This window comes from Prinia subflava, chromosome 9 (genome assembly GCF_021018805.1).
Source record: "Prinia subflava isolate CZ2003 ecotype Zambia chromosome 9, Cam_Psub_1.2, whole genome shotgun sequence".
NCBI lineage: Eukaryota > Metazoa > Chordata > Aves > Passeriformes > Cisticolidae > Prinia > Prinia subflava.
In genome coordinates, this window is record NC_086255.1 from 25,545,626 (window position 1) to 25,572,540 (window position 26,915).

Sequence of the window (26,915 nt, forward strand, 5' to 3'; positions counted from 1 at the left end):
TTTCTTAGAGTGGGTATAAGATGTATACCCCTAAGATGGTGAGTAGAAAGGGGTCATCCCAAGGAATCTCCTCTCAGAGAGGCAAAACAAATAGGAGCTGTCAAAGAGGATTTATGAAGAGCAATGTGGAATTGCAGTATGTTTTCTTTGGCTTTTGCAACACCTGACAGCAAAGGAAAACTTCAAAGACAGTTAAGATGTGCAGAGACTTTACCTAAATGCCTTCTTGATAATTTTGCAAACTGGATTTTTCCTGAATTGATGACATGATTCTCTAAAGCTGCTGGAAAATATGAGAGTAACTCATTTTAAAATGAGTAACTTCAGACGTAGGGGAGAGAACAACGACTTAGAGCCAGAGGCAGCAGGTTGGCCAGCCTTTTTGTGTGGAATTTCAGTGGCAACCATGAAGAGATCCCCGTGAGTTCTCACACTTTGTCCTCAGCCTTGGGACGGTCCACGGCCTTGGGACGGTCCTCGGCCTTGGGATTGTCCTCGGCCTTGGGACTGTCCACGGCCGTGGGATTGTCTATGACCTTGGGATTGTCTATGACCTTGGGATTGTCCTCAGCCTTGGGATTGTCCTCGGCCTTGGGAATGTCCACGGCCTTGGGAATGTCCACGGCCTTGGGAATGTCCACGGCCTTGGACTGGAAGCAGCACAGTCTTGTGCAGTGTGCTGTTTGGTGTTCTTTCACCTCTTGCTTTCGTGCCAGGGCAGTGCAGCAGCTGTTGCCTCCTGCCTCACCGTTAACCCGCCCTCGGTCTCTCAGTGCCACCCAAGCTCTTCTAAATGTGTCTCACCCAGGCAGGAAGGAAAACTGGGTCACAGGCAAGCCCAAGTAGGCCAAGCTATTGCTATTCAGCTGCTTTTGTTTGAGTTGTTCTCTTCAGCCTCTTCAAGTCTTTTCAAGCTTATTCTTCTCATTAAGCTGTACTCAGAGCTGTGGTGTTTCAGCAGTGTTTGTTCAAGGCTCAGGACCCACAGCTATGAGCTGTCCATCATGCCTGCCACAGAAAGTAGTGTGAATATCTCTAAAAGACGTGAGGCTGAGGGATGCAGAAAGGCTGAGGGATGCAGATGTCGTGTAAAGCGCGAGTCAGAAAAACACTTGGCCATTACTGCTTGGCAAAGTGAGTTTTGTGCTAAAATATTGTGATAAACCAGAGGCAGTGCTTGTTTCTGGCACAGTATTTCCATTTGCAGTTTTTTAGATAAAAATCAGGACCAGAAATGTTACAAAGCCCATCAGAAGCTGCCCTGTGCTGTCGGAATCACTATTGAGTATGACAGCTTCTGGCTTGTAAGACCCACCCAGGCAGTCTGTGTAGAAATGTTTATTACTGGTGCCACCAGACAGGCTTTTGTTGAGAACGTTTGACATTTGTGTAATCTGTCCTTCAGTTTACCATAGAGTGACTGTGTAAAGCTGCTGCCTTTCATGCAGTCACAAAATAATTCAGGAGCTCCACAGTCAACTGGTTGAGTGCCAGAAACCTCCAGTGATTGTCCTGCTCTGCTTTGTGCTGGTGTGATGTGTGCGGATTTGGGCACCACAGTATAAAAGAGACATAAAACTATTGGAGTGTCCAGAGGAGGGCAGGGGGATGTGAAGGGCTTGAGGGGAGGCCGTGTGAGGAGAGGCTGAGGGCTCTTGTTCTGTTCAGCCTGGACAGGAGGAGCTGAGGGGAGACCTCAGTGCAGTCACAGCTTCCTCTGAGGGAAGAGCAGGGGCAGGCTCTGATCTCTGCTCTGTGGGGAAGTGACAGGAGCTGAGGGAATGGCCTGAAGCTGTGCCAGGGGAGGCTGAGGTTGGATGGCAGGAAAAGGTTCTTCCCCAGAGGGTGGCTGGGCACTGGAACAGGCTCCCCAGGGCAGTGTGACAGCAGCAAGGCTGGCTGAGCTCAAGAAGCATTTGGACAATGTCCTTGGGCACATGGTGTGACTCTTGGGGCTGTTCTGTGCAGGGCCAGGGGTTGGACTTGCTGATCCTTGTGGATCCTTTGCAGCTCAGGATGTTCTGTGATTCCACGAGTGGACACTGCAAGGGCCCACTGGGCAGCCTGCCCCACCACCCAGCTGTGCTCATGGGAAGAGGTTCTTCTCACACCCAATGGGAAACTTGTTTCAATTATTGTTTGTTTTGTCCTTCTGCCCTGCACTGCTGCCTCCATCTTCTCAATTACCACCTCAGGGTCAGAGACAATTTGGTATTTATTTTATTTTTTGAGTCACTTTTAGCTTTAAAGTAATTTTGAGTATCTTTCTGAAAAATGGTTTTCCTATTGCTGCATTTAATTTTTTATTATTCCGTAGATTATAAGAAATTACGTTACACTGTACGGTTTGATATAACTATGCATCATTTGAAAGTGGCAAGTTTATGGATTTTTCTGACAATTACTGTGCTTCCCTCTTGAAAAGAGAATCAGCCCATGTAAGGGATTTTGAAATTTAAAATACTGTTGATTAAAAAATATATGTTTTTAGTAAAGGAAAGAGTGGCCAAACTTTATCTTCTCCTGAAGGACAGTACAGTGTTTACATAGCTTGTACGTGTTTGCCTTTAAACATGTGTTTGTATCCCTTTGAGCTGCAATTTGCACGTGTTTAAAATCCACCTAAATATATTAATACAGAGAGAATGCACTATATTTTGGCCTTCATTTATATCAGCTGGGAGGCAAGGATGAGGAGTACAAGAACAATTTTGTGTTCTCAAGCACTGTAAGAACTCCCTTTTACCTAGGAACACCATTGGGGTGTATTATTGATGTCATGCAGTAGGTCTAAAGTTGCTGAAGACTGAAGTGCCCTGGTTGAGTCCTGCTGAAGCCCAGGGCTGTGGTGAGGCTCACAGCAGCAGTGCCAGCAGTCACACACCCAGACAAGCTGGCATTTGAGCAGCTGAGCTTTGGCAGCTGCTCCCAGGCTGCAGCCACTGCCAAGCTCCTGCAGCAGATCCCTCTCGTGGGTGAGTGCTGGGAGCACACTGCTAGACACTCTGTGGGCTGAGGGCTGCACTGTGCCTTAGCACTGCTGCTCTTCAGGAGACTCTGAGCACCTGCCAGTGCCAGGATGAACAACTGCATGTCATCCCTCCCGCTGGCAAAAGGACTGGAGGATTAAAGCAAGAGTGGGGCTGCTTACAGTCACCATATTTACTTTTCTCTCTCTGCCAGCACAGTCTGGTTTCCTCTCTGATCATTTGTCCAGCCTAGACCTGAGTGTTGCAGTCACATGATGAAAAAACATGCACTTCCTGTGCTGGGGACCTGAGTGAAGGGGATTTTTTGTGACAAGGTGAGGGGAATGCCAGTGTGCCTGTAGAGGTGAGGGACAGAGCACACCAAGCCAGATCTCTGTCTCTAAGGTCCACTGGCTCATGGAGTAGGCAGGGAAGATCAGCAGAACAAGAAATGTGCACAGAAGTATGCAGTCCTTCAATCCTGCACACAGCTGGGAGCTGTGAGTGGAGAGGCTCTGAGGGGAGCACAGACTGACCCAGCTCTGTGTGAAGGACACACTGTCAGTCTCTCCTTTTGTCACATCCATCCCTGAACGCTGCCTTGTGGGAAGGTGAAGCTTGGAACAAAAGAAGGCAGTGCATAAATACGTAGTCCTGTGCCTGCAGAGTCTTGTTCAGTAGTCTTTCAGTGGGAACACAATGTCCCTTGTCACATCTTTCTGCATCTGACTAAGCCCTTGTCCTTACCCTCTGAGTCCTCACCCTCCAGAGCCCTCCAGGCAGAACATCACATTGCTGTTTAAGTGTATGAAAAGCAAAAGATGCTTCAAGTTATTAACCATCATTTTCTGTGGTTTTGCTGTCACTGCTTTCACCACATTTTTGTAAAAAAAAAAAAAAAAATCTATAAATGCACCCTGGTTAAAACAGTAGCAGTCAAAAGAAATGGCACTTAATTATGATACTGCTTGACTTGCTGCGAGCTCCTGACAATGTAGCCATCAACAATAACTGTCAAATGCACTTTGGCAGCTCTGAGGTTAGCTTGAGATTTGAGTGGAATGTTCAATACCAGCAATTGAGCAAGATATTGGGAGAAATTCCTGTGACAGGGCTTTGTTGATAGGAGCGGTGCAAGCTCTGAGATCAAATAAAACATCAGCTGGGAAATTAAGATGTTATTATATTATGTGTTAGTGATGCTTAGGATCTTAGGAATAGCAACCCTCATCAGCTAAGGAATTACTACAGCAGAATTAAAGAAAGCTATTCCTTTATAAAGCCATAACATTTTTATATAATAAACTTCTCAGAAACTACCTTTATGGAGTTACATATGAAATAATTATTACCACTTACCCAAAGCCTATTGCACTTCATGGTCTTTAGATTTATCCCTCTATATATATGTATACATCCTAAAAGAACCTTGATAAACTCCACAGTAACTCATGCAGGATGTTTGTATCTAAATATCCTTCCCTCTGGTTCCTCCAGTTGCCAGCACAAAGTATGGCTGGACAAGGGCCTCAGGAGAGCTGGAAAGCTCAGCTTGGCATGGATTTTGCAGAAACAGAAGATCATAGTGTAAGAAGAATAAAGGCAGAATAAAAGTTCCATTTCAAAAGATTTTTTCATACTGATGGTGGGAGAAATATATGATAGGAAAGACATTTTAAAAGTGCAGAACTGTGTGTGGTTGTAAGATTTAGAATAAAAAATAAGGACAAGGAGGGAAGGTGACAGAATCAGAGAAGATGTAGAGAAGCACCAAAAAGCAGCCAAAAATTAAGATAGGAAAAAGGAGTGAGTCATCATTCTGGAGCAGGATACTACTCCATTTCCCACACACACAGACTTCAGGCTCTCGTACAGAATTGTGGAGCTCACACGTTCTGTCAGAGAGGGAGCAAGAGAATCAGCTGGAGGCAATCCACGATGATTCTGCTTCAGCAGGAAGGTTGGACCAGGTGACCCCACTAGTGATCCCTTCCAGCCTTACCAGTTCATGAATAATACTCTCTGTGGGAAATCTGTGGTTTCAAAGGTCTCTAGGACCTGGCAAATAATTGATATCCTGCAAGAATGTATGTGGAAACGCAAGCACTGGGAAAAAAACATCAACAAAACAAAATTGTTCTGGAAAAAAATGTTATTTAGTTAAAAAAAACAAATCACCATATGATTGTAATATTTTTCAGTCTTGAAGCTTTTGTTATTTATGCTTTGAAGCTTTTTGCATCCCTAAGACCTGTGGTAGAAATTGGAGATGCTTGGAGCAGTGATTTTCAGTCAGCAAAAGCAACATAAAGAGTAAGACAGTAGATCAAGTAGGTGAAGTTTCAGATATTAACTTGGAGGCACCTAGCAGGCAAGTGGGTTTGACTGAAAGTTCAGTAGTGTTGTGCATTACCTAGCACCAACTGCAACATGAGGGTGTTAGCAACATAATTCTCATACTGAATCCAAAATACAGCACTGTGCCAGCTACTAGGCAGAAAACTAAGTCTGTCCCAGGCAAGACCAGCAGCTCTTAGTTTTAGCTGTTGGTTCAGCACTGAGGCACTAGCAGGCCAAGGGTGCTGTAAAGAGGCTTTGCAACCCCTAAATGTGCAGGGCACTGAAGAGGTTTAAAAACCCTCCCACTGTTCCACTGGAGTTTTCTTTCAGTGTGCTTTTGCAGTTGGTTTCTTTGTTATTACTCCATTGCCATTCATTTCCTGGTGGCTGCATGAGTCACTGCTGCTGTGCTGTCCCATCCATGGTGGATTCTCCCTGCTCCCCTCCTTCACCGTGCCAGGAAAAGCACGCACACAGCACAGGGTTCTCTCCTGCACACTGAGAGGGGATGTTGGGCTCTAAAGGTTCTTCCCAGTGGAAGAATAAGGTGGTAAATTGTGCTGCCTCGTTGTGTTGTAAAGGTTTGGCTGTTTGTACTCACTGGTGTCTAATCTCTCTTGCTGTCCTCAGTCTCTATTTGATCTTCATTTTTGGTAGCAAGGGCAGAGCTTCGTGTGTTCAGAAAGCAGTACCTGCTTGGCTGCTTATGGAGCTAAATGCTGATGGCTCATGGAGTTATAGCTGAGCTGGGTATGTTTGGCTTAGGGACAAATGTCATTTTTGGCCTGTGCCCTTCTGTACTGAGCAATTGATGACAAAAAACCAAAGGTGCTCTGTGGGGTGCAAGCCCCTCCATTTTAGACATCGTGTGGTGTTTTGGGGGGAAGGAAGGGGAAGTTTCTTTGCAAATGCCTGCTGCTTCCCTGTTTTTCTGCCAAAGCTGCTCATTGCTTTTCTCTACTACAACTCAGTTGCTGTTGTACCACAGCATCCAGGGCTGTGTGCAGTCCTTATTGCCCAGGAGGATCTTGCACAAATCTTTAGCTTTATATCTCAAACCTGCAAGCTTTCACGTGTGATTTGGGCAAGAGTGCATCTTGTTTGGGTCTAGCTGTTTGGCCCAGCATTTCACATCCTATTGCTATGATACTGTTTCTTGAGTGCCCTGATGCATTTTAGTAGACATGTCCTCAACAGTGACCTAATGTAAAATAGAAATGAAATGTTTCAGATCCTTTAGTGCTTTTTTTCTCTCCACCAGCTATCAAGTTTCTCTCCTGTGGGACTCCTGCTCCTTAGGGGGCTGTTTCTTAGCTCCTTATTCCTTTCACACATCAGCAAAAGTGCAGGCAGCCATCAGGCAGGAAGATTACTGCCAGAGGATCACAGTCTTAGACAGCTTTACCCTTTTATCATAAGTTTCTTTCAGTGGGCTCATTGTCTAAAATATCACCATAGATTTTTAGCTGTCAGCGTCTATTACCCAGATAAATTTTTCCCTTATGTCCACACCGAAAATTAAGTTTGGAGAGGGAGGAAGAATGGCCTTCATATTTATCTTTCTCATATACTTAGAAAACTCAAGTTTAAACACGTATGTTCAAGTTGTATCAAAAATTAATGAGATAAAAAGAAAGGTTCATATGTAATTTTAATTCTTTTTAGTATATAATAGAAATCTTACAGGCTGGTGTACTGGGTGTATTTTTGCAACAGTAGGAAATCTTGGAGAAACTTAGAATTGCTGTAATAAATTCTAAAACGGAATCGTTCGGCAAGGAAAATCAGCGCTCACACACAGAGAACTGATGAGATTTAGGTACCAAATTTGGTTAGTGACTGACCTTATCCACCTTGGAAATAAAATGAAAATAGATAAAGTTTGTGTATGGATTGGTTTCTCTTACTTGTAAATTGTCAATACAAAAGAACTTGGAACTATAATTTTTCTTAAAATGAAAAAGTTACCTCTCATCCCTTAGGTTCCTATGGGGGTGTTGCAAGCCTAAAATTTAATGAATATGTTGCAGTGAATGTACTTAGGTATAGCTTTGAGAGTTTGTTGAATTTGAGTTCTGGAATTAGCTTGCACAAATCCCAAATTACCTGCAGATAAACAGAAAAGATAGTTTCTTAGGATACCCAAGTTAAAATTAATTTACCTTCAGAATTAAGATCTTGCTGTTTAAAACTGCTAATCAGATTTTCACTTTATAACAAGTAGTACTTACTAAGAATATTGGCACCCTCTCTCCTGCTGTAACCATAGACAACACAAGACCTGTGTAAGGTTATAGCTTTTTCTTTTTTTCAGATAACTCTTCAGCATTTGGCTCATTTTATTTCAGGATATTTTTTTTGCTATACTTTTTGATTGAGATTTCACCTTTTACTCGCCAAGCTAAAATGGAGAACTCAGCCTCAGAGTTCCAGCACATACCGTTACTTCCCTTTCCATGATGAGTCTGTAAGGTTACACCTAATTTATTGCCTCATTTTTAATCTCACCCCAAACCAGTGCCAACATAGCATTAATGCTGTAGAATCAAGTACTCAAAATAGGTCAGTCAGGCATGTTGAACAGTCTTTCTTTCCTTTTCTGTCTTCTGTGTATGCAGGAAATGATCTCCCCACTGTTAAATGCCCATAGTCAAACAATGTAAATATCATGCAGTTGTAATATATAATGGGCTGCATCTATTTCACTTTGCTTTCATTAAGATCCTTGTGCTGCGGACGTTCCACTAGTAAAAGAAAATTATTTTGTTCATCTTTGTTACAATCAGAATTATCGAACCGTTCTTCCCAAGAGAGAATCACTGTGAAAAGTATGAAATGTTTTATGAACTTTTGCCAGCAGAAGTCAGCTTGCTTTGTTTCTAGTCTGAGATGGGAATCTGTGCAATTAACCTTGACTCTGTCCTCTCTGTAAACGATAGCAGATAAAAACTTCTGCGTCTGGTTTGGGGACCTAAGTGTCTCGAATCCCTTTTAAAAGGGAAATTCTACCCAGACAGATGAAGGTCTTAAGGAGGAAAACTCAGTGTCTTTTAAAAGTAGCTGAGACTTAGGAAAAAACACGATATTTTATGTGAAGTAATCCATATGCTCTTAAAGATGTTGGAACAGAATTGTCTGGGGTGAGTTTATCTATTTAATGTATTTGCAAAGATTTAATTCCTTTAGAGGTTAATATGTTTATATTAATTTTTGTCATGTTAATCTCTGCAATGGAAGAGGTAATATCCTTGTGGTTACAGAAAGAACAAGGGTCTTGATTTACCCAAGGTCAAAGAAGAAATTTGTGAACTGTGCCTTGTAGCATCTCAGCCATTTCACTCTGCCTTAGCACAAGCCACAGCATATGGCACAGAATCTGTACAGTAGGTTTTTGCAAGTGCAAGAACAGAGAAAACTCTTGGGAGAGTGGAATGTCTGATGCTGAGGCAATCACGGATTTTGTGGAACATGCAGGCTTTTTTTATTCTCTTCATGAATTAAATTTAGACTGCTGTATATAGTTCAGTACTTCTCACACATAAATCTAAGTATATTGAGAAACATGCTTTAGCTACTCTCGTTTAACTTATGGGAATCCATATTTTATTGAAAATCTTGATACTGTGGGTGAGGTTTCCATGTAGTCCTCCTCCATTGTTGCCTGTGGGACTTTGAGGCTGCTGGACACCAAAGACAGTTTGAGGTTTACCTCAGAACTGAGGTTCTGCCTCTGCAGGATATTCTGATGCAATGTGGAACTGCAGGAAAGGATGGGCAGGGCATGAAGGGAAATGAAAGGAGCATGGCAGTGAGGTCACAGCAAAGATCACAGTGCCCAATTGGTGCCTCTGCATGGCTCAGTGTTTGCATGGGGACAAAAAAACCCCAAAGCCCTGCCTGCATGATGCCTTGTAATCTACTGAGGAAAAGCTGGCTCTGTGCACATGGAAAGCTGCTGTGTTTCTCATGTACCAATGACAAGATAAAGGGTTTCCCACATTTATTTACAGCATGTTGTTACTTGCAGTAATGCAGAGTGGGTCCTTTCAGGAGAAGGGAGTGAGGAAGGTAAAGGGAATGCTGGGTGCTGTTAGGGTTTGTGCTTTTGGGGCTGGGAGTAAAAATTTCAGCATTAAACTAATCTGCACGTTTATTGGTTTTCATGGGGGGGAGTTCTTCATAGAGCAAAGGTTAAGTAATGCATTTGTATGGTAAATGTCGTAATTTCTCAGTTGGCTCAGTTTGAATAGTCAATAATTATTCTCTGTGATGCTTGTGACCATATTGAGATTTTATTCAAAAGCCATTGAAATAAGCACAAGGGGAAAGTTACTATTTTTGTTTGTTATTGTTTTGTATAGGTCACATGCACAATGCTGTTCTTCATATTTGAAATCCCTTTTAAAGATATTTCAACTCAAAACACACAATAGAACCAGAGGATTCAGTGATTATGGCTGGTAATGATATTGTGTATTTAGGTTCTGACAAAGCCTAATATAATCTGTTTTAATTAACTAATTTTTTTTTCCTCAGTAATATGGTTAGAATCATACTCAAGGACCACGTTGTACCAGCATTCTTCCTTTTGTGATAAAGTCACAAAGAAGAGACAAGTTTCAGCTTATGTACAATAAAAAAACCTACCATATCCTTTAGAAATAACAGTCATGAGGAAAATGTATCAACCCTACACTTTTTAATCCTCTAAAGATGTCTATATATATGCTTCAGTGGGTTTTTCCACATGCATAAAGAAAACAGGGTACAACTTGTAAGAGTGAATTTAAAAGAGCAAGAGAATTAAAAAACCCAAATCCTCATTACCCGGAATATAACGTGTACTTTTTTTTCATAATGAACATGAATTTTAACTGTGCTGTGAGCAATGGGTCACCAGTAGTCATTTTGTGTTTTATAATAGCAGCAAACGAGTGAGATAAGCTGAGAAAATTTTGTAGCAGGTTGGAAAACAATAAATAATCAATAGCAGAATTGAGAATGGGCTCCACATGTAACAGGGCACACAGTGAATGGGGACTTTGCAGCCTTGCAACAGGCACCATGTTCTGTGTGAGTTTGTCTTGTCTTTGTGTTCTGAGTAGAAGTTTCTTTGCATAATTTTTATTAAAAAAAAAAAAAGTCTGCATCTAAACAGTTGACTGTGTTACTTTTCAGCACTGTGGTTGCATTTCTCTCAGTGGAGGTTGTGTATTTTTTGTAATTTGAATGCTTGGTGCAATTCACGTTCTGTAGTCTTAATCCTCAAAAGGATTATCCAGGAATATCCATGGCAGTTTATATTTTGTTTTTTAGCAGAAATATTTTCTTAGCTGCTCATTAAATGAGGAATCCTCTCCCGAGAGTATTTATTTCAACAGACTGTAATTGAGGTGATGTGCTTCACAAGGAATATATGAATATATGTGAATAAAGAGAGACTTATCATTTCAGTCACACTTTATTTTACCTTGGGAAGTTAGTTTCAGGATGTAAATACATGTATGCACCAGCTGATGCAAATCCTTGAGCGAAGGAGAAGGAATTTGCAGTTCTTCTCTTTTCTTCACTTTGAATTTCTGCAGGTTTCTGTTATGTGAGAGCCCAAGGGCTTTGCAGTGCTTGGCTACAGCCATCTCCAGATTCAGGCCTTTTCTGATGCTCCTTGTCTGGAGAGGAGCTCAGCTGTGCTGCCTGTGCTTGGCACAATAGGAAACCATGAGGGGACCCTGGAAGTTTGCAGAGAAAGACAGATTACGTTGCTGCTAGTAAGAAGGTGAATTTTAAATAAAACCAATGCAGAAGATTAGAGAATGGAAAAATGCCGAACTGGTTGTATTTAAAGATGTTGGTGACAAAAAATGGTGGAATCCAATAGATAAATGCAATATTTAATAGATGTAAAAAATGAACAAAGGTGTCGAGAGAGATGGAGTACAGGTAATCAATAAATATTTCTTTAAATATGCACTGTACAAAGTAAACAAAAAGGAAAGAAAATATTGATCAGCATGTGTTGGAGGCTGGTGACAGGGATTAATCTGACTACACAAAAGACTTAAATCTTCACATAGTTGTTTCAGCAAGATAATATTGTCTGGTCTCTGAATTGCTTTTATCTTGGGAAGGCTTATTCTAAAGCATCTTTAACAAGGCAGTGATCGCCATTCAGGACTGACATAAAAGCATAGCTGCATTAAACTCGCAATTTCTCAAAGGAAATAGCAAGAGAAAAAATAAAGTATTTAATGAGGACTTCTGTTGAAAGAAAATCAAAATTAAGCCTATTTGCATACATTACTTAAATCAGTTTATTTTCATAAACAGATTTTTTTAATTGTTATTTATATGGAATGTTTGGTGAAACTGCAGTTCATAACTATGTGTGGTTTGGTTGTGGCTTAGGCAGTAGGTGGTGGTTCCAGTATTCAGTCAGAACAGGTTAACAATTCCTGAAATGAGGAGTTTTTGAATGAGTTTCAGTGTGATTAAGTCAACTTAAGAATTCAAATTTGTCAGATTTGTGTATTACTGTGGAAATGAAGGGTAAGTGTGTTTGCACAATTGCTTTTAATAGGAAAAAAAAAAAAAAAAAAAAAAAAAAAAAAAAAAAAGAAGCATTAAACCCCAAACATTTAGTTCAGCACCAGCAGGGATTTACTGTCTAGATCCAGATTTTGTACCTCCCAGAGAGGAATAGGCCTAAAAGCTGTACTGGAATCACTTCTAGTGCAATGCCACAATGCCAACAGGATTCCCTCTTGAATTACAGCCTTTCCAGGTAAAAAGTCTATTTGCTTCTTTTTATGGTAGTGTTTTAGAAGTACAACTTTTAGAATTTCAAATTTAAATGATGAGGCAATGTCAGCAGAAGCTGAGGACATTTTGTGTCTTAGGAATGGCTTCGGGAGCAAGTAGACAAGTAATTAAAAAACCAAGATTTGATACTGTAATTTTATTTTTAATATCTTGCAGAAAAAGAACAGGGACTTACAAGAGACAAATGCTTGTGCTTAAGATTCCAAATGTTTAGTAACAGCACTGTGATATTCATTCTTGAAAAATTAATAATTAGTGCTGATTAGGATACTGTACATAGCCTTTAGTAGTTTGCCTAGATTTACCTTGGTGTTTTTATACAAATATTTGTTATGAACCTGAGAGTTACAAACTTGGAGCTACTGCCACCTACTTGACATGTGTGCCTGGTGTTCACATGGATGGGGGTGTGTGCCCTGAGGAGCTCCAGCCCAGGAGGGAAATGCAGGTTTGCAGCACACAGTGCTTGTACCGTGCTTTGAAAATCCTACATGTCAGCTTTCCACCTGGAATGTGTAGAAGAAAATACTGGTTTGTATGTTTGGGGAAACTGATCTTAAAAAATAGCAATCTGTTTGGCATGTTAGCACTTAGAACTAGAAAACCACTAGAAAAGTGGTTGAAATAATAAACATAAAATATAACACTTAAGAAGCTGTTGAATTAAATTTGTGAATCTCCAGTTGCTTATCAGCACCTGTCTGCTGTCATGAATATTTTCTCTTATTTCATTAGCTTTTTTCTTTCTTTTTTACTTTCATTCTGTTTCTGTTTAAAAGTTACTTAGAATATTATGAGATTTATAAAGAAAATTTGTTTTTTAAAAAAACACATATCAAAGTAATTCAGAGCAAAATAGTCATTGGATTCCGTGTGAGTTCATTGAGATAATTTTTTACTCTGGCATGTTTTGCATAAGCTTCAGGACATGGGACTAAGGCATTGTAGTCACCACTCAAATAAAAAAAAAAAACCCTTACATTTTTGGGGTAGGTGAAGAAGAACTCTGACTCTTGTGGAACACTGCAGGAGTCCTGATGGTTCTTTCCTTAACCCAGAACTCTGTGGTTGCAGGGCTCTTTATGCTGTTGTTGGTAAAATCTTTGTTAAGAAAAGCTGAAAACTGCATGTAAGGCAGAGAAAAGATTAAACTGTCCTGATTGTCATTATTATGTATCTCTCAGAGTTTATTGGGGCCATTTCCTAAAACTTTCAAGGAGGCCACAACTGTCTGAACCTTTCCTAGAGGAGAGGTTCAGAGCAGCGCCCATTCTGTGGAGGGATCAGCTGGCCCAGACCTCCGAGTCCCTCGTGTCTGTCCATCCCTAGGGAGCCCAGGAGGTGCTGAAATGCCCTTTTTTATTTCCTGTGCTTTCCTGACTGTGCCTTTGCTGTCCACAGAGAGCGAGGAGGTGTACCAGCGCCAGGTGCTGTCCATCGCCTGCATCGTCTTCGGCATCGTCGTGGTGGGCATGCTTTGTGCAGCTTTCTACTTCAAAACAAAGTAAGAGCCTTCCTCTGCCCTCGTGGGGTTTGAGCTGCTTTTACCCTTATCCTTTTTACAGTTCTTCAGCTTCTCCCCTCCTTCTGAAGTTGCTGTTATCTCTCGTCCGGCTTCAGCAGTTCCCCATGGCTACACTAAGTCCTCCCCAAAATGTAAACAGGAGCAATATGTGTTCTTTCTATTTTCTGATGTCAAGAAAGAATAGATGGTGTCATTTCCAGGTTTTTTTTTGTTGTTGTTTATTTTGTTGTTTTGTTTGTGGTTTTTTGACAGTAATAATTTTGTGTCTTTTATTATCAGTGCAATAATCACCTTGCTCTTCTGGAAACGACAGTTCAAATATACCATCTCCTTTTTGCATTTCACTTCACATCCCTGAATGTCCATTTCTGTATGCTGAGGGCAAAAGTAAAGTTAGAAATGCAGAAACAATTCCTCTGCAGATATCTGTAACCTGTAGCTAGTACAGCAGCCTGTTGATGAAGATGCATTATGAGTGTCTGTAACACAGAAGCACTTTTACCTATCCAAATAAAGTGAAATCATGTGGACTAAACTATTTTCAACCTAAATACTGTCCACACTATCCTTTTATCTTCCCAACGGAATATTGTTTTATAATATTTATTGTTATGTGTGTAATCTGAGTCACAAAAACCTCGTAGCAGTTACATGGCATGCTTCTCAGTGCCCCTGTATCAATAAATTTGCTCTCTCTGGTGGTCATCCATTCCTGTTCCAGCTGGAGTTAAAGAGAGAACACAAATCAATATAAAAAGGTATCTGCATGAAGCTAGTCGGTGACTTAGCATCAAAAATGTGAAGGTTGACACTGTTTAAAAGTTCGGATGTTTATCTGAATTCCCCTTTCTAGAATTTATTTTAATGTCTAGGAAATCTAATGAGGATTGGGTTTTATTTTAAAAAAACTAAATTTTTTTATATGGAGAAAAAGAAAAAAGAGGGTCCTCAGGTCTTTTTTACCCCTTTTTTTTCCCCTCAGACTTCAGGGGTAGGTCATGAAGATTTGAGTTGGTTCACGTTTTTTCTAAACTATTGTAATGTCTTGAGGGATTCTGTTTAATTGTTCTCTGGACAGCCAGTGTGACAGTGATGCTAGCTGGGAAGGACAGACTGGCAGGGAAGTTCCTCCCTGCAAACTCCTTCCCTGTGGTGTAAATTGTGAGCAGAGACAGCCACTTTGGCACTGCCATTAGAAATGTCATTGTGCATTTTGGATCTGCAGATCTTAGAAGAAAGAGTGAGAGAGAATCTTCCTGGAAAGGCTTGAGGGTGTTGTTGATGAAGAGAGTTTCAGAAAAGGCAGGATTGGTTTGTCAGCGGGAAGAACATGCAGTCTGAGCATGCTGTGAATAAAAAGCCCCTCTGTTATTCACAGTGCCCCTCTTGGTCCTGCTCTGCTTCAGGGAGTGGTGAGAGCTGGGTTGGAACAGCCTGCAAAACATCCTGCCTTTGATGAGGTGGTGAGGAGAGCTAAGGCTGAAAATAATGAGTGGAAATAACACTTGAAAGAGGAACTTAGAAGATAATAGTGCGTCATGACTCAGGAGAGGTGGGGGTGTTGGGTTTGGGGCTCTGTCTGCATTGTAAATGTGAGAGTTTCTGAGAAGAGCTGAAGTGTGCTGGTGCCAGACTCTGGGAACTGAACTTTGGAGAGTTGTGAGAAAATCAGCACCTCTGGCTGAGTCAGGAGGCCTCAGACAATGTACAGGTCGAGTGGTGGAAGGAGGTGGTGGGTCCCTAACAGCCTGGCTGTGGCTCCATCTGGTGCTGTCCAAAAAGGAAATAAAAGTGTCTAGACTGGGTCTCATGCAGGCCAGGTAAAATTGTAAATGTAACATTGGCCGGCGTCTTAAGGGTGTAAAACCCAACAAATTTGAAGTGCCTCAACACTTATCATATGTTAGCTTTTAGTCAGCAGGGTTTGGGAACTTCTTTTTAAGGCATATGTACCCTGGTTAAGAATTATCAAAGCATTCCTCCTGCATGGGGGTTATCTTGGGGTTTCATTTGACGTACAAAAAATTTAGAATATTGCTAACAGATACAGAGACTCTGAACAGTGCATCCATTAAGAGGAAAGTTTCCATGAAGATCCTGACCCTCACTTACTTAGTCTGACAATTCCATAATACCAGCTGCTAGAAATAGGCTCTTCCCTATATGCCATTGAATTAAAAGCCCTTTTTTAAAATAGATTCAATCTGAGAAAATTTAGGACTATAATTAAATTCTGTGCCCTTCCAATTATTCCTTTTAAGTTAATCAAGAAAGTGCTGGAAGTGTTAGCAACAGATGAAGCCACAGCTTCTGAAGTACAGTAATGGGCTGCCCTTTACAGCTTAGACTTTTACAAATGACTAGGGACTTTATTTCTTGCTGAGGTAAGAACACTTCATTGCCAAATAACTCTAAAGTAGAACACATAAGGCCCATTTGTTTTGAAAATAAAAATTATAAAATAAATTTATTAATCAGCAAGTAACTTTGAATTATTAATCGTTTCTAGTTTTATAGCTGTGCATCCTATAGTTTGGCAAAATGAATATGCATAAACCTGATATTAATGGTAGGTTGCATGAACATAAAAGGAAATTATGATTGTCTTGTTTTTCTCAGCAAATTATCTTCAGGAATTTCAGTTGTAATGTTAAAGACTGCAGTGGTGAAGCTGAATTCTTGCAGTTTACTTACACGTGTTTATAAATATAGAAATAACTCTATTTCTAAAGAAATCCAAAAATTGGTTTGTTATTTTCCTGATTAAATTGTCATTTTGTATGTGTATGAGAGGTTCCCAAAGTCTGATGCTGTGATCATATTTCACTATCATTGTTCTTAATTTACATGAAGTCATGCAAAAAATTCCTGAATATTCCATGACCATTCTGGAGACTGACATGGAAGAGGCTGGTTTTCCAGCAGGACATAGGAATAGATGAGCTAATTTCCTCAGTTTATGTAATTTAGCTGGTCAGAAAATAGTTGTTCAAAAAACCCTGAAGTTTCTTTTGTGAACCTCCCCTGGAATTTGATGAGAAGCTGAAGAGCTCTTTTAGACATTTTAAAAATTAAATTGTTCAATTTCATTAGATTCAAAAATTAGTGGATATTAAAGACATTTTTAAGCGAGATGTTTCAGACTCAACTAATTTAATTTGACACTATATTCCATCAGATTATATATCTTTTCAGATTATTCCAATATTAACTCTACAAGTTTTAGCTAAAGAAAATTTTGAAAGTTTTTTGTGCTCGAGAAATTATTTCCTCACCTATCTCTATTCATAAATTTTACAAATTATGAACTCCTAGCAGTGCTCAAAACATGTCACTCACGTTTGCAACACGCTTACAGTATAAATTCATTCTTTAACATGCCTACAACATAAATTCATTCTTTAACATTCCTACAATATAAATTCATTCTTCTCCATTTGCTTCAATATAGTGTGCAAGGTATAACAGGTACTTTGATCCTGGATTTGTTATGGCTTGTGACCTGTGCTCAGGAAACGAGCTGTGACAAATACCTCTAAGCAGGTACTTACAATTTGTTGAATTTAAGCTTGCATTGTGTCATACTGTACCAAAACTAAGGGACTCAAAAACTATTAAAAACTGTGTTCTTAAAATTGAATATCTGAACTGTGATACTTCTCACCACTTACTGTCATACTGAGGGAACTTGTTGTCTCTCACAGGCCCCTCCACTGAATACATAAGAAGTCATTTTCCTCTGCTTTCTTACACCTTCCAGCAGTAGACACAGATTCCACTGTGAATAAGAAATTTAAATTAATTTTAATCTTTATTCAGTGTCAAATTCACTGCCTGGCTCAAGATCCTATCAAGCTTAATGATGTCATAAGGCTTTCCACGATCAAATCACCAGAAATGTTTCAAAATGCTGCTGAAACTGCTTTGCTAAAATTTAAATTTCAGTATAGAAAGGCCATATTTTCTTTATGTCTTTTCAATACTTGCCAGAAATCACTTCCTTCAGAAATTTGGCATGGCACCAGTTGCTGTCCAAAACCTGCTGGTGGCATAATGAAATGCTGCTGCTGTTGAGTGCTTGACATTACTGGGTTGTTTCCAAGGCCACTGTAGGTTCACTGCTGGAGATGCATCTTCTGGGGAGAGAAAGGAAGCAGGGAAGGAAGGAAAGAATTAAAATTGTATAGTGAAGCTTTTGCTCATAATTGTTTAAAACTGATAGTCCCAGACAATGTAGCTTATTACAAAAAAAAAAAAAAAAGGAAACTCGTAAAAGACCTTAAATGTTTTTTGCTAACAGTTTTTGCCCAGCTGAGATAACTATTTGCAAAAGATAAAAGTGATATTTAAAGTTTGCTGCCTCATATCATCTATCATGCACAGAACTTAAAAACTGTTTGTCACTCCCACTCAATATAGGGTGGCAGAAACAGAAAGTCTTTGTTAACAGTACAGTTATCTCCTGAATAATGCAGGGGATTCATCTAGTGGTATTCCTAGCTCTGACAGGGTGGATCACAGTATAATAAGTCAAAAACACAGCCTCAGAGGCCATACTGATGTTTGTTCCAGGTTTAAGCATATAAGCAGAAGCTGCTTTATACAAGATATGTTATAGGTCAAGTCTAATCAGCAAGCAGAAATCTTTGATTCTTGATCAATTTTTTATAGCCAGCAAGGGCCAATGCCTGTTTTATTTGCCAGAACCTTTTTTCCAAATCAGAGCAAAACCGCCTTTTTGTTATTCAGACTGACTTGCCAGCTATTGTTAAATGTGCAATAGATGATCTTACAAAACTGCACTGGCACAAGGAGCACGCTATTATATATATTATAGTAATCTGAGAATAGAAGGTATTTTAAAACAGAGGAGAGGGTTTTTTTCCCCTTTGTTAAGCCTTGCCAGGAAACAGCCGCTGCACTGGAATATCAGACATCAGTGAATTAGCTCAGCTGGCTCATCTGATATGGGGAAGTTCTGAACAAAGGGAGCCGTGGCTATAAAAGTATCGTGGCTATAGCAGAAGATCAAGCGAGCTCTTCCTTACATGCATTTTATTTCTCTCTGCAGGAAGCAAACAAAGCAAATTCACGAACAGCTGAAAGAAACGCAGAATAGGAAAACCTACAGCCTGAATGCTTCCAGCATGATGGCAAAGTCGGAGTGTATGGCACAGAGCCAAGTCCAGCTGCAAAATGTAAGTAATCCTGCCAGCTACAGCACTTAATAGCCTGGCTGAGTTCCTGCTGCTGATGGCAGCACATCGTCATGCTGCTATTAACATCTGAGCAATGGGAACCACAATTCTCACCTCTTTCATAAAATGTTTTCTGTCAGGCCTCTTAATGGAAAGCAGGGATGTTATTTTCTGAAGTTGTTTCAATGGATCCTGGTACATTTTGTTCATGTAACAGACTTTGCCTAGCCCCCCAGCTCTGCAAGTGGAAATTACTGTTATGGTTTCCAGCAATACCTGAGGTCAGACATGTCTGTATGTGTGGTGGGGGTCCTTGAACTTGAGTGGTGTCATGCCTTTCAATATTTTATGAACCTGCATGAAAAAACGTAGAGATTTGTCACAGTTAATTCAGAGTTAATTCAAAATCTAGAACTAAATTTACGCATGTAAACAAATGCCCAAGGGAACACCATGCAGATGGTCTCATTTTTCTGGGTCTTTAGTTAAAGGTACTTTAGTTTACAGAAAGAAATTAGTCTGTTCAAACTAAATTCAAAATATATTTAATCATTTTCTGAATATAATTATATGTAAGTCATGACAATCTCACAATCATGAAATATGTAAAGCGTGTTTGAAATAAGGAACTTGAAGACAACCAATTTATTTAGCCCTGGCATCTTTTTATGAAGGTATTTTGCAGTATATGACATTCTCTTTCCCCTGGTCACACACAGTCAGTGCTGTCTAACTTGGAACAAAGCCTTTGGAAGAAGGATCCTGGCAGCAATATAATAGGAAAATATAAAAGATGCATTAAAACCTTTCTAAATTATTAACTCCTTTTTTTTTTAAAAAAAAAAAAGTATCTTAGTGTTGCTTAAAGGAGTGACTACCTTATTTGCCAGATTCCATCAAAATTGTTGGAATTTAGCAAAGGTGAGCACTCATGCCCACTTAACCAAAGATTTCTCAACTCCTAGTTTACATCCAATTAATTTAGAGATAACTGTAAGCCCTTTTAACCAATTTAGAGCAAGCGGAGCTTCCCTCCTAAGACACAGAGGCTGCCAGAGCATTGCTTGTATTTACTAAAAACTCTGTTTTCTAGGAACACCATTGTGGTGCTCTTATATGTGCTCATGATACGCTTTGTAATTCAGGAAAAATGTACTCTTTCAAGAAGGAAGGTAGCTCCACTAAATGGACATAATCACAGTTTGGGGAACCTTCTGCAATTTTTTCCTCCATTCAGCCTTATATTATTTCTAGTCCCTAAAAGAAAAGCTGTTGGGATTGTTGTTGGTTGTAATGATGGCAACAAAAGGTAAAGTTCGTGATCCTTTTGTTCTGTACTTTGATAAAAGCCTTGGTTAACACTAAGAATATGCTCTTTGCCATTTTCTCACTGTAATTCTGTGCTATACTTTGTCATATTCTTTTGCCATAACCATAGCAATAATGGCTGAAATAGCAGTTCATAGATTCTGGACATGGAGATTGAACACCGTGATTATATTTACTATTTAAATCCAAATTTGCTTTTCAGTTTTTAGTGCTGTTCAGCTTGATATTGCTGAATACACTCACAGCACTGTGAGTGCTGGTAATTAACACACCATGTTCTTGTGGCTGTTTGCAGGCAACTATTTTGTCCTTGCCTTTAATGCTTTCACCCTTTGGGAAGATGGGAAGGAGGAAAAACAGAATGACCTTGTGCAGGATGTAGTGTAACTGTGTAATAACAGTTTCTATTGTTAGGAAGAGTTTAGTGCAGGAATGCATGCAGGCAGCTCATGAAATATTTACAAAACTTGCCAGATTGGAGGGGGGAAAAGGGCAGGGATTTGTCAAGGCAGCAGAAAAGGGACTTTGGAAAGGTATTTTGTAGGAATGGGTGAGTGACTCCCCCTCAGAGACAAGATATCTGCCTGGGGCATATCTGCCGGGTGGAAAGGGGATCAGGCAGCCTGGATGTGATCCCTCTGCCATTCCCATCTGCAGCTGCCACCACATGGGCCTGGGGAGAAATCCTAGTTCTCCTCATTTCCAGGAGCTAATAAATAAACCTAAACAAATGAGGGCAGTTATCTTCTGGAGACCACTCCTCCAGTCTGGCGCTTTGGTTTAGGTAATCTTGGAGTTGTTTCTTTTCTCACTCCACATGCTCCCTCTACAAGCAAGAGAGTTTTGAGAGTTTTCCCATTTGTGTCCCCTTTCTGTCTTTCCCTAGAAGATTCTCCCAGATTTTTCTCTTGTCTCTTTTGAATAGACCTGGTGATGCTTTCAGGCTTTTCACACAGCTCTTTCTTCTTCCATGGAGGGGAATGCTTTTGTGGGGACCTGAGAAAAGTTGCAAAAGGTTCCTTATTCTTGATGACAAATCTGAAAGAACCATCACTTTTTGACTGAGAGGTTTCTGTATTTAGTAAAAGGTTCATCTATCTTTCCAAATGTGTTACTTTACAAGGAGGTTTAGCTTATTTCCCAAGGCCCAGGGTATAGCAGACAGGGTTTCAAATGGTTTGTGGCTGCAAAGACCTTGACCAATCTCAGTGAAGTAATTTTTCCTCCCACACTCAAATGTATTACATCTCCTCCACTCCATTGTGATTCTGGAAAGTGGAATAAAGGGTTGGGTTTTGTCAGGACAGCTGTGTTCTCTCTGAAGTCCTGCTGCTCATCACTGCTCACCTGTAACAAGTCTTATCCTTGGTAGCAATTTCATTATTTTCTTAGAGGTACAAATTAGATGAAAAATACTGTGTCCTGTAAGAAGGATTCATAAATACCTATTAGAACACAGCTCCTAGGATTTACTGAATCTCCTCCAAGTCACTGCTTTTCCCAAACTCTCTGGCAGCAACATATTTAAATTCTTGGTGTTTCTTGCCAGGGTTTCTAGCTCCTCAGATTTAAAGACTAATGTACTGGTAATCTTGATATAATCCTTCAGCCAATTCTTCTATCTTTATTCAGATAGATGTGCCAGCTTCTAATTCAGGATCTTTGAGATACACAGGAGATTCAGACTGATTTCACCTAATGCATAAAACTTAGGCTTTCCCAGGTATTGTGTATCCCTTCCCAAAGAGATCATCCTCCTTTCAAGAGATATTTACAGGGCTGCAGCAAACAGTTAGGTCTCCACATAGTCAAAAGGAAGGAAATTATCCCTCTCCCCATCTAGAAAGACAAGTGCTTGGTGCACCCTCAAGCACCATGCAGGTGGCAGGAGGTGGGCTGGCTCCTGATTCCTACCTGCCTTTTCCACATACAGTAGACGGTTTCTTTTTAAATTCTCACAACTTGGTAAATGTCATGGAAAAAAAAATTAAAAAGAGTCAGCTGAGACCCTGACATTCCTTTAGTGATTCTGAGAATTGTCATGGCTTTTTAAAGTGGCCTTTTTCATCCCTGTGGTTTTTAATACCTTCTCCCATGGTGCCAAGGGGATCTATTAATTTCCCATCACTTTCCCTCTGAGATAGTTAATATGCTTTTCATGCTGTACTGTGTGGTTTCAATTTTCACTACACTTGTTTCTAGTAGCTTGCAACCACGAGCTCCAGGTTTCTGAAATTCTTATAACAAGGGACAAAAAAAATGCTCCTTTTGCATCTTGTTGCCTTTTGTTCATAGTAGTAGGAAATAAAATCTTTTCAGTCACTGTGATGGAAATGCAATTAATATATGTCAAGCAAGGAATACTTTAAATCTTTTAAAAGATTACTCTGTGGTTTTATCTCAGTTACCATTTGATTTATCAGCTAAAATCAAGACCAAATTTCCCTTTCCAATATATCATGAGTTCTTAGGAAGAACTGCCAGAATAGACAAACCTGAAATTGCTGTCCTCTGCCTAGAGCCAGTGTTGGCAACAAAGCACAGGGGAACAGAGAGGATGTGAAATGCACCACCTGATGAGCTTCAGTGCAAGTTCAGCCCTCCCAGAAAAGTCACTGGCTCTTTTCCTCCTTGAGGCAACCTCTCTGAATGGCATTTAAAGCTGACCCCTCTGCCTTCTCAGTTCTTTTTGAAATGGGATCCCCGCATCACCTCTCTTCCAATGCCACATGAGTGTCTGGACCTTTTGCTATTTTGGGAGACTTGCTGAGGGGGAAGAAGAGCTAAGTAAAGCCCGGGGGAGGATGGGTGTTTTTGTTTACATAACACCAGGACAGCAGTGTCAAGCTTCTCTGCAGCATTCGAGTGGCATTTGTTATCCCTGAGCCCTGCATTTCAGAGCAGGGCTTTCAAGGCGTGGAGCAGGGGAGTTCTGTGCTCACAGTAATGCAGCAGGTCAGTGACAAAGGCTGATTTCTTGTCTCCTGGCTCAGGCTGCCTTCGCAGATTCACTTAGCATTGCCTAGCAGGGGGTGGAATTGTTATTGTCAGAGAGTTGAGTAATTGCACATAATAGATTATTTTCTCCATGAAACAATGAAAAATTGAAAATTTGCAGAATATTTTTTAAGCTATCATTATTCTTTAATTTATTTAGCTATTTGCCTCAGTGTTTTCAGTAATTGCTCAAACAAGAACAGGTAATTAACCAAGAAGGCAATAAAACCTTTAAAAAACCCGAATACAGATAAGCTTTCAGTGATGCTTTCAACCCACTGGAACAGGCCTTTGAAAGGGTTTCACAGCTTATTCTCCATCACGAGGAATATTCAGCAGCTCACAACAGTCAGAGCTTCCATGGAGCTCAGCCCAGGTGAGAACTGAGCTGTCAGAGAGCAGGAGGAGCCCTGCTGGGACATGGCTGGGGAGTGATCCCAGATTGTGCTTCTGGGGGCACCAGCTGATGCTGCTGTGAGCTCTTCACAATAGTTGGGAGGTATTTTTCTCCAGAGGTGATCTTAGAAAAGGGACCTGGCACTTGGAATTAAGCTAAGGAGAATAAACCCAACTGTGTTCAAATACACTGAAATGTATGAATACCATGGTACATCCAGGTATGTTCAATTACATTGTTAGAATTCCCTGTATATTCACACCTCTATTTAAATTGTAATTCACATTTTTATAGTAACGAATGTTGTGACTGTTACAGGAATTGTGTATTAAGTGGCATATCTGAAAAGGGGAAAATGTTCAATTGGGGAAAAAACCCACCTTTGTAGGCTGTGCCGGAGAGGTGCTGGGTGCTGGACATTCATTAAAGTTTGCTGATAAGTATCAGAGCAGCTTCTGGGGTCCTGGTGTTCCTCAGCTGTGATGAGGAAAGGCTCTGTGTTACCCCACATCCACCTGAAACAGAGGTGCAGCAAAAGGCACAGCTTATCTCTGCTCTTCATGATCTACTTCATACCCATGGCCATTCAGGCCTTCAATTTTGTATCATGAACAAACTCAAAAAAGGGCAGAAATAGCTCCTTGGCACTAGCAAGCCATTCTTTACATAGCTCAAATTGATTTATTCAGGTCAGAAATCAAAGCCGGTTTCATTTCTGCAGCTGGCAGGATAACTATTAAAGTTTAAAACCTTCAGCAACATGAGTACCTTAAAAATCATATTTCTGTCTGAATATTTTATCTACAACATTTGCAAGTGACATCTAAGATCATGGTCACTGAAAGAAATGGGAATGGAACATGTTTCTTCTTATTATTTCGGTTGTGTTTACTTCATGCATGCAGCACCTTTTTGCATATTGCCACTCACAGCTTTGCCTTCAGAAGCACGAAAGCAATGATTTTGACTCTGTTTAACGTGGGTATTTCACTCAACAGAAAGAGGGAGAAGAGTAGTGGAGAAAAATCTGAAGAGCTGTTATTTTATCTATAGAAATTGGTCATAAAGAGTCTGGCTGGACTAAAAGTACATGTAACCTATTTATTTAAAAAGAATATTCTTGTATGACTTTCCTTTATGATCTTGCTGAAGTCTACAGAAATGTAGATAAGAGTAAGTGAGAGTCAGAAAATAATAGTCTGTTGTTTTAGGGAGTTATTGGTCTTTTGTTAGATAAAACTAATAATTATGAAGAACTGTCTTTTGAATGAATGCTTACTATCTTCTCCATGAATTTTTATGCTATTGTATCATAACAAGACATTTTCACCACTGTGATTTTTTTCCAATATTTTAATTTGTATTTTCTTTCTAAAACATGTAATCATGTAATTGCTGCCACAATACCAATGTATTTTAAAGATGGCCATTTTTATCCATTTTTTAGATATCTGGGTGCTAAAATACAAAAAAAAAACGGAAAACAAACCTATTCGTTTTAGTGCAGGTCCTTGTAGTGCAAAGTAAAAACTCTGGAAACTGCTTTCTTTTTAACACCTGAGTGGAAATGTGAGTTAACTTCTCGTATCCCGGAGATATTGCCCAGCTGACCACTAACAACATGGAATCTTCTTACAAGCCCAAGTGCAGCTTTTTCTATGCTTCAACTTTATGGCTCCATTCAGGTTGAGAGATTTTCTGGGGTTTTTTTTTTTTCATCTTTTTTCCATTTTTTTTTTTAATTGTAGTTGAATCACAAAGCAAGAAGAACAGATCTGTTCTTCTTCATGTCTAGTGTCTACTTCGCAGACCTTTGTGTCTCAATCTGTGCTCAGAGACTGCCCTGTGCCTTCACCTGCCACAAGAAGAATTATGTTTACACTGCTCTTACTGGCACAGATATTCCCAGGTCAAAAATTTCAGACTGGTTCAGAAAGATATCTGGCTCTGTGGATAGGATTCAAATATTTTTCTTACTTATCTGATGACACAGGTGCTGTTTCAGTTTGGTTTTCATAGTTGTACATGCTGATGATGAACGCAGTATTTGACTGAAATCACCGAAGGGCCCAAGAAGTTGCTGCCTGTCCTCTGAGATGTGTTTTGTGATCTGTCTCTGCATGGACAGCCACAAAAACAGACTTCTAGTCAAAGGGATTGCTTTTCCCATCATTGTGGGCAGACCAATCTGTAATTTTGCTGCTAATGCTGCTACGAGTGCTTTGATGTGCAGAATGTAATGGGAATAGTGGTTACTAGCCCCTTCTGCTGTGTAAACAATACTGAATGAATGTGTTACTTGCAATGCCTAATTTTGATTTTAAAATGCACTGGAGCCCTTCTTACCCCGCTCTGATATGAATTCAGAGTGAATAGCATCAACAGCGCACTTTGTCTTGTGAGTATTAATTAATTTTACTCTCTCTGCCGCAGTATTCCAAACCAGACAGGCATCCGGGGCCTATTCTGCACAAGGTGATGGAGTCCAGCTTTTCAGGCCCTCAGTGTTTCCCCGAGGCCTTGTCTCCTGACAGAGGAGCCCAGCCCATCAAGCACCACAGGTGAGCAGGGTCCGTCTGCGCGGGGCCGCGTGTCCGCGGGCGGGGTCGCGGTGCGCTGGGCTGGCTGAGGGCTGCGTGCCGCGCTGCCAGCAGAGCCTCGCCAGCTCACTGAGCACATGTCCAGGCCTTTCCTTAGCTGCAGACATGAAAGGGAACAGCGCTGCTCCTGCCTTCCTCTGCGGGCCGTGCCAGCCCTGCAGGACGCGTTTACAGCCACCGTCCAAGCTGCAGGCACAGCCCAGCCAGCGCAGCAGCTGGAGGAGGATGAACCATTCAAAACAAAACTTTCCTTAGCGATGCTCATGAAGTTAATGGCTCATGTGCTGCAGCAGGACTTGGTTGTAAACTTGCAGCCTTTTTCACCGTTTCCTTAAACAAAAGATACATGGAATGAATAATGGCTTATTTATGAAAACTTGGTGGCCTTTGAAAATGAGGCTTAAAAAAGTTTGGGTGGTTGTTTCCAAGAGAAAAAAGAAAAGAGGAATGTCACCCATCACTGGGTGAGACTCAAATTAGAACTCTGCTTCTAACTTTTTTTGGATGAGAAAGATTGCAGGTGCTTCATTACAGGACTAGAAACAAAACTGGAGTCTGGTGCAAGCACTAGTGTTGGTGGAATGACAGTGGTAACATCTGGTCCAGTCACAGAGAGAGAGAAAAAAGGCTAAGAAAAAATGAGTTTGGAATTTTTTCAGCTAGATAATCTGGAATGGAAGACTTGTTTATTAAAAGGATTTCTTCTAAATACTGAAAAAAAAGTCTGGGATTCCATGAGGT

The 26,915-nt window shown here is 40.4% G+C and overlaps 1 protein-coding gene across 4 annotated transcripts in view; it reads left to right on the forward strand.

Annotated features, from left to right (window-relative positions):
* Nucleotides 1–26,915, forward strand: part of NRG3 (neuregulin 3) — a 490,307-nt gene that overhangs the window by 449,232 nt on the left and 14,160 nt on the right. For all 4 annotated transcript variants that reach the window (XR_010081338.1, XM_063405996.1, XM_063405994.1 and 1 more), the window contains 3 exons: nt 13,530–13,632; nt 18,725–18,851; nt 26,008–26,135. Coding sequence is in view for 3 of the 4 variants with exons in the window: in XM_063405996.1 (XP_063262066.1) it covers nt 13,530–13,632; nt 18,725–18,851; nt 26,008–26,135 (358 nt within the window). In the remaining variant the exon portion in view is untranslated. The remainder of the gene's footprint in view (nt 1–13,529; nt 13,633–18,724; nt 18,852–26,007; nt 26,136–26,915) is intronic.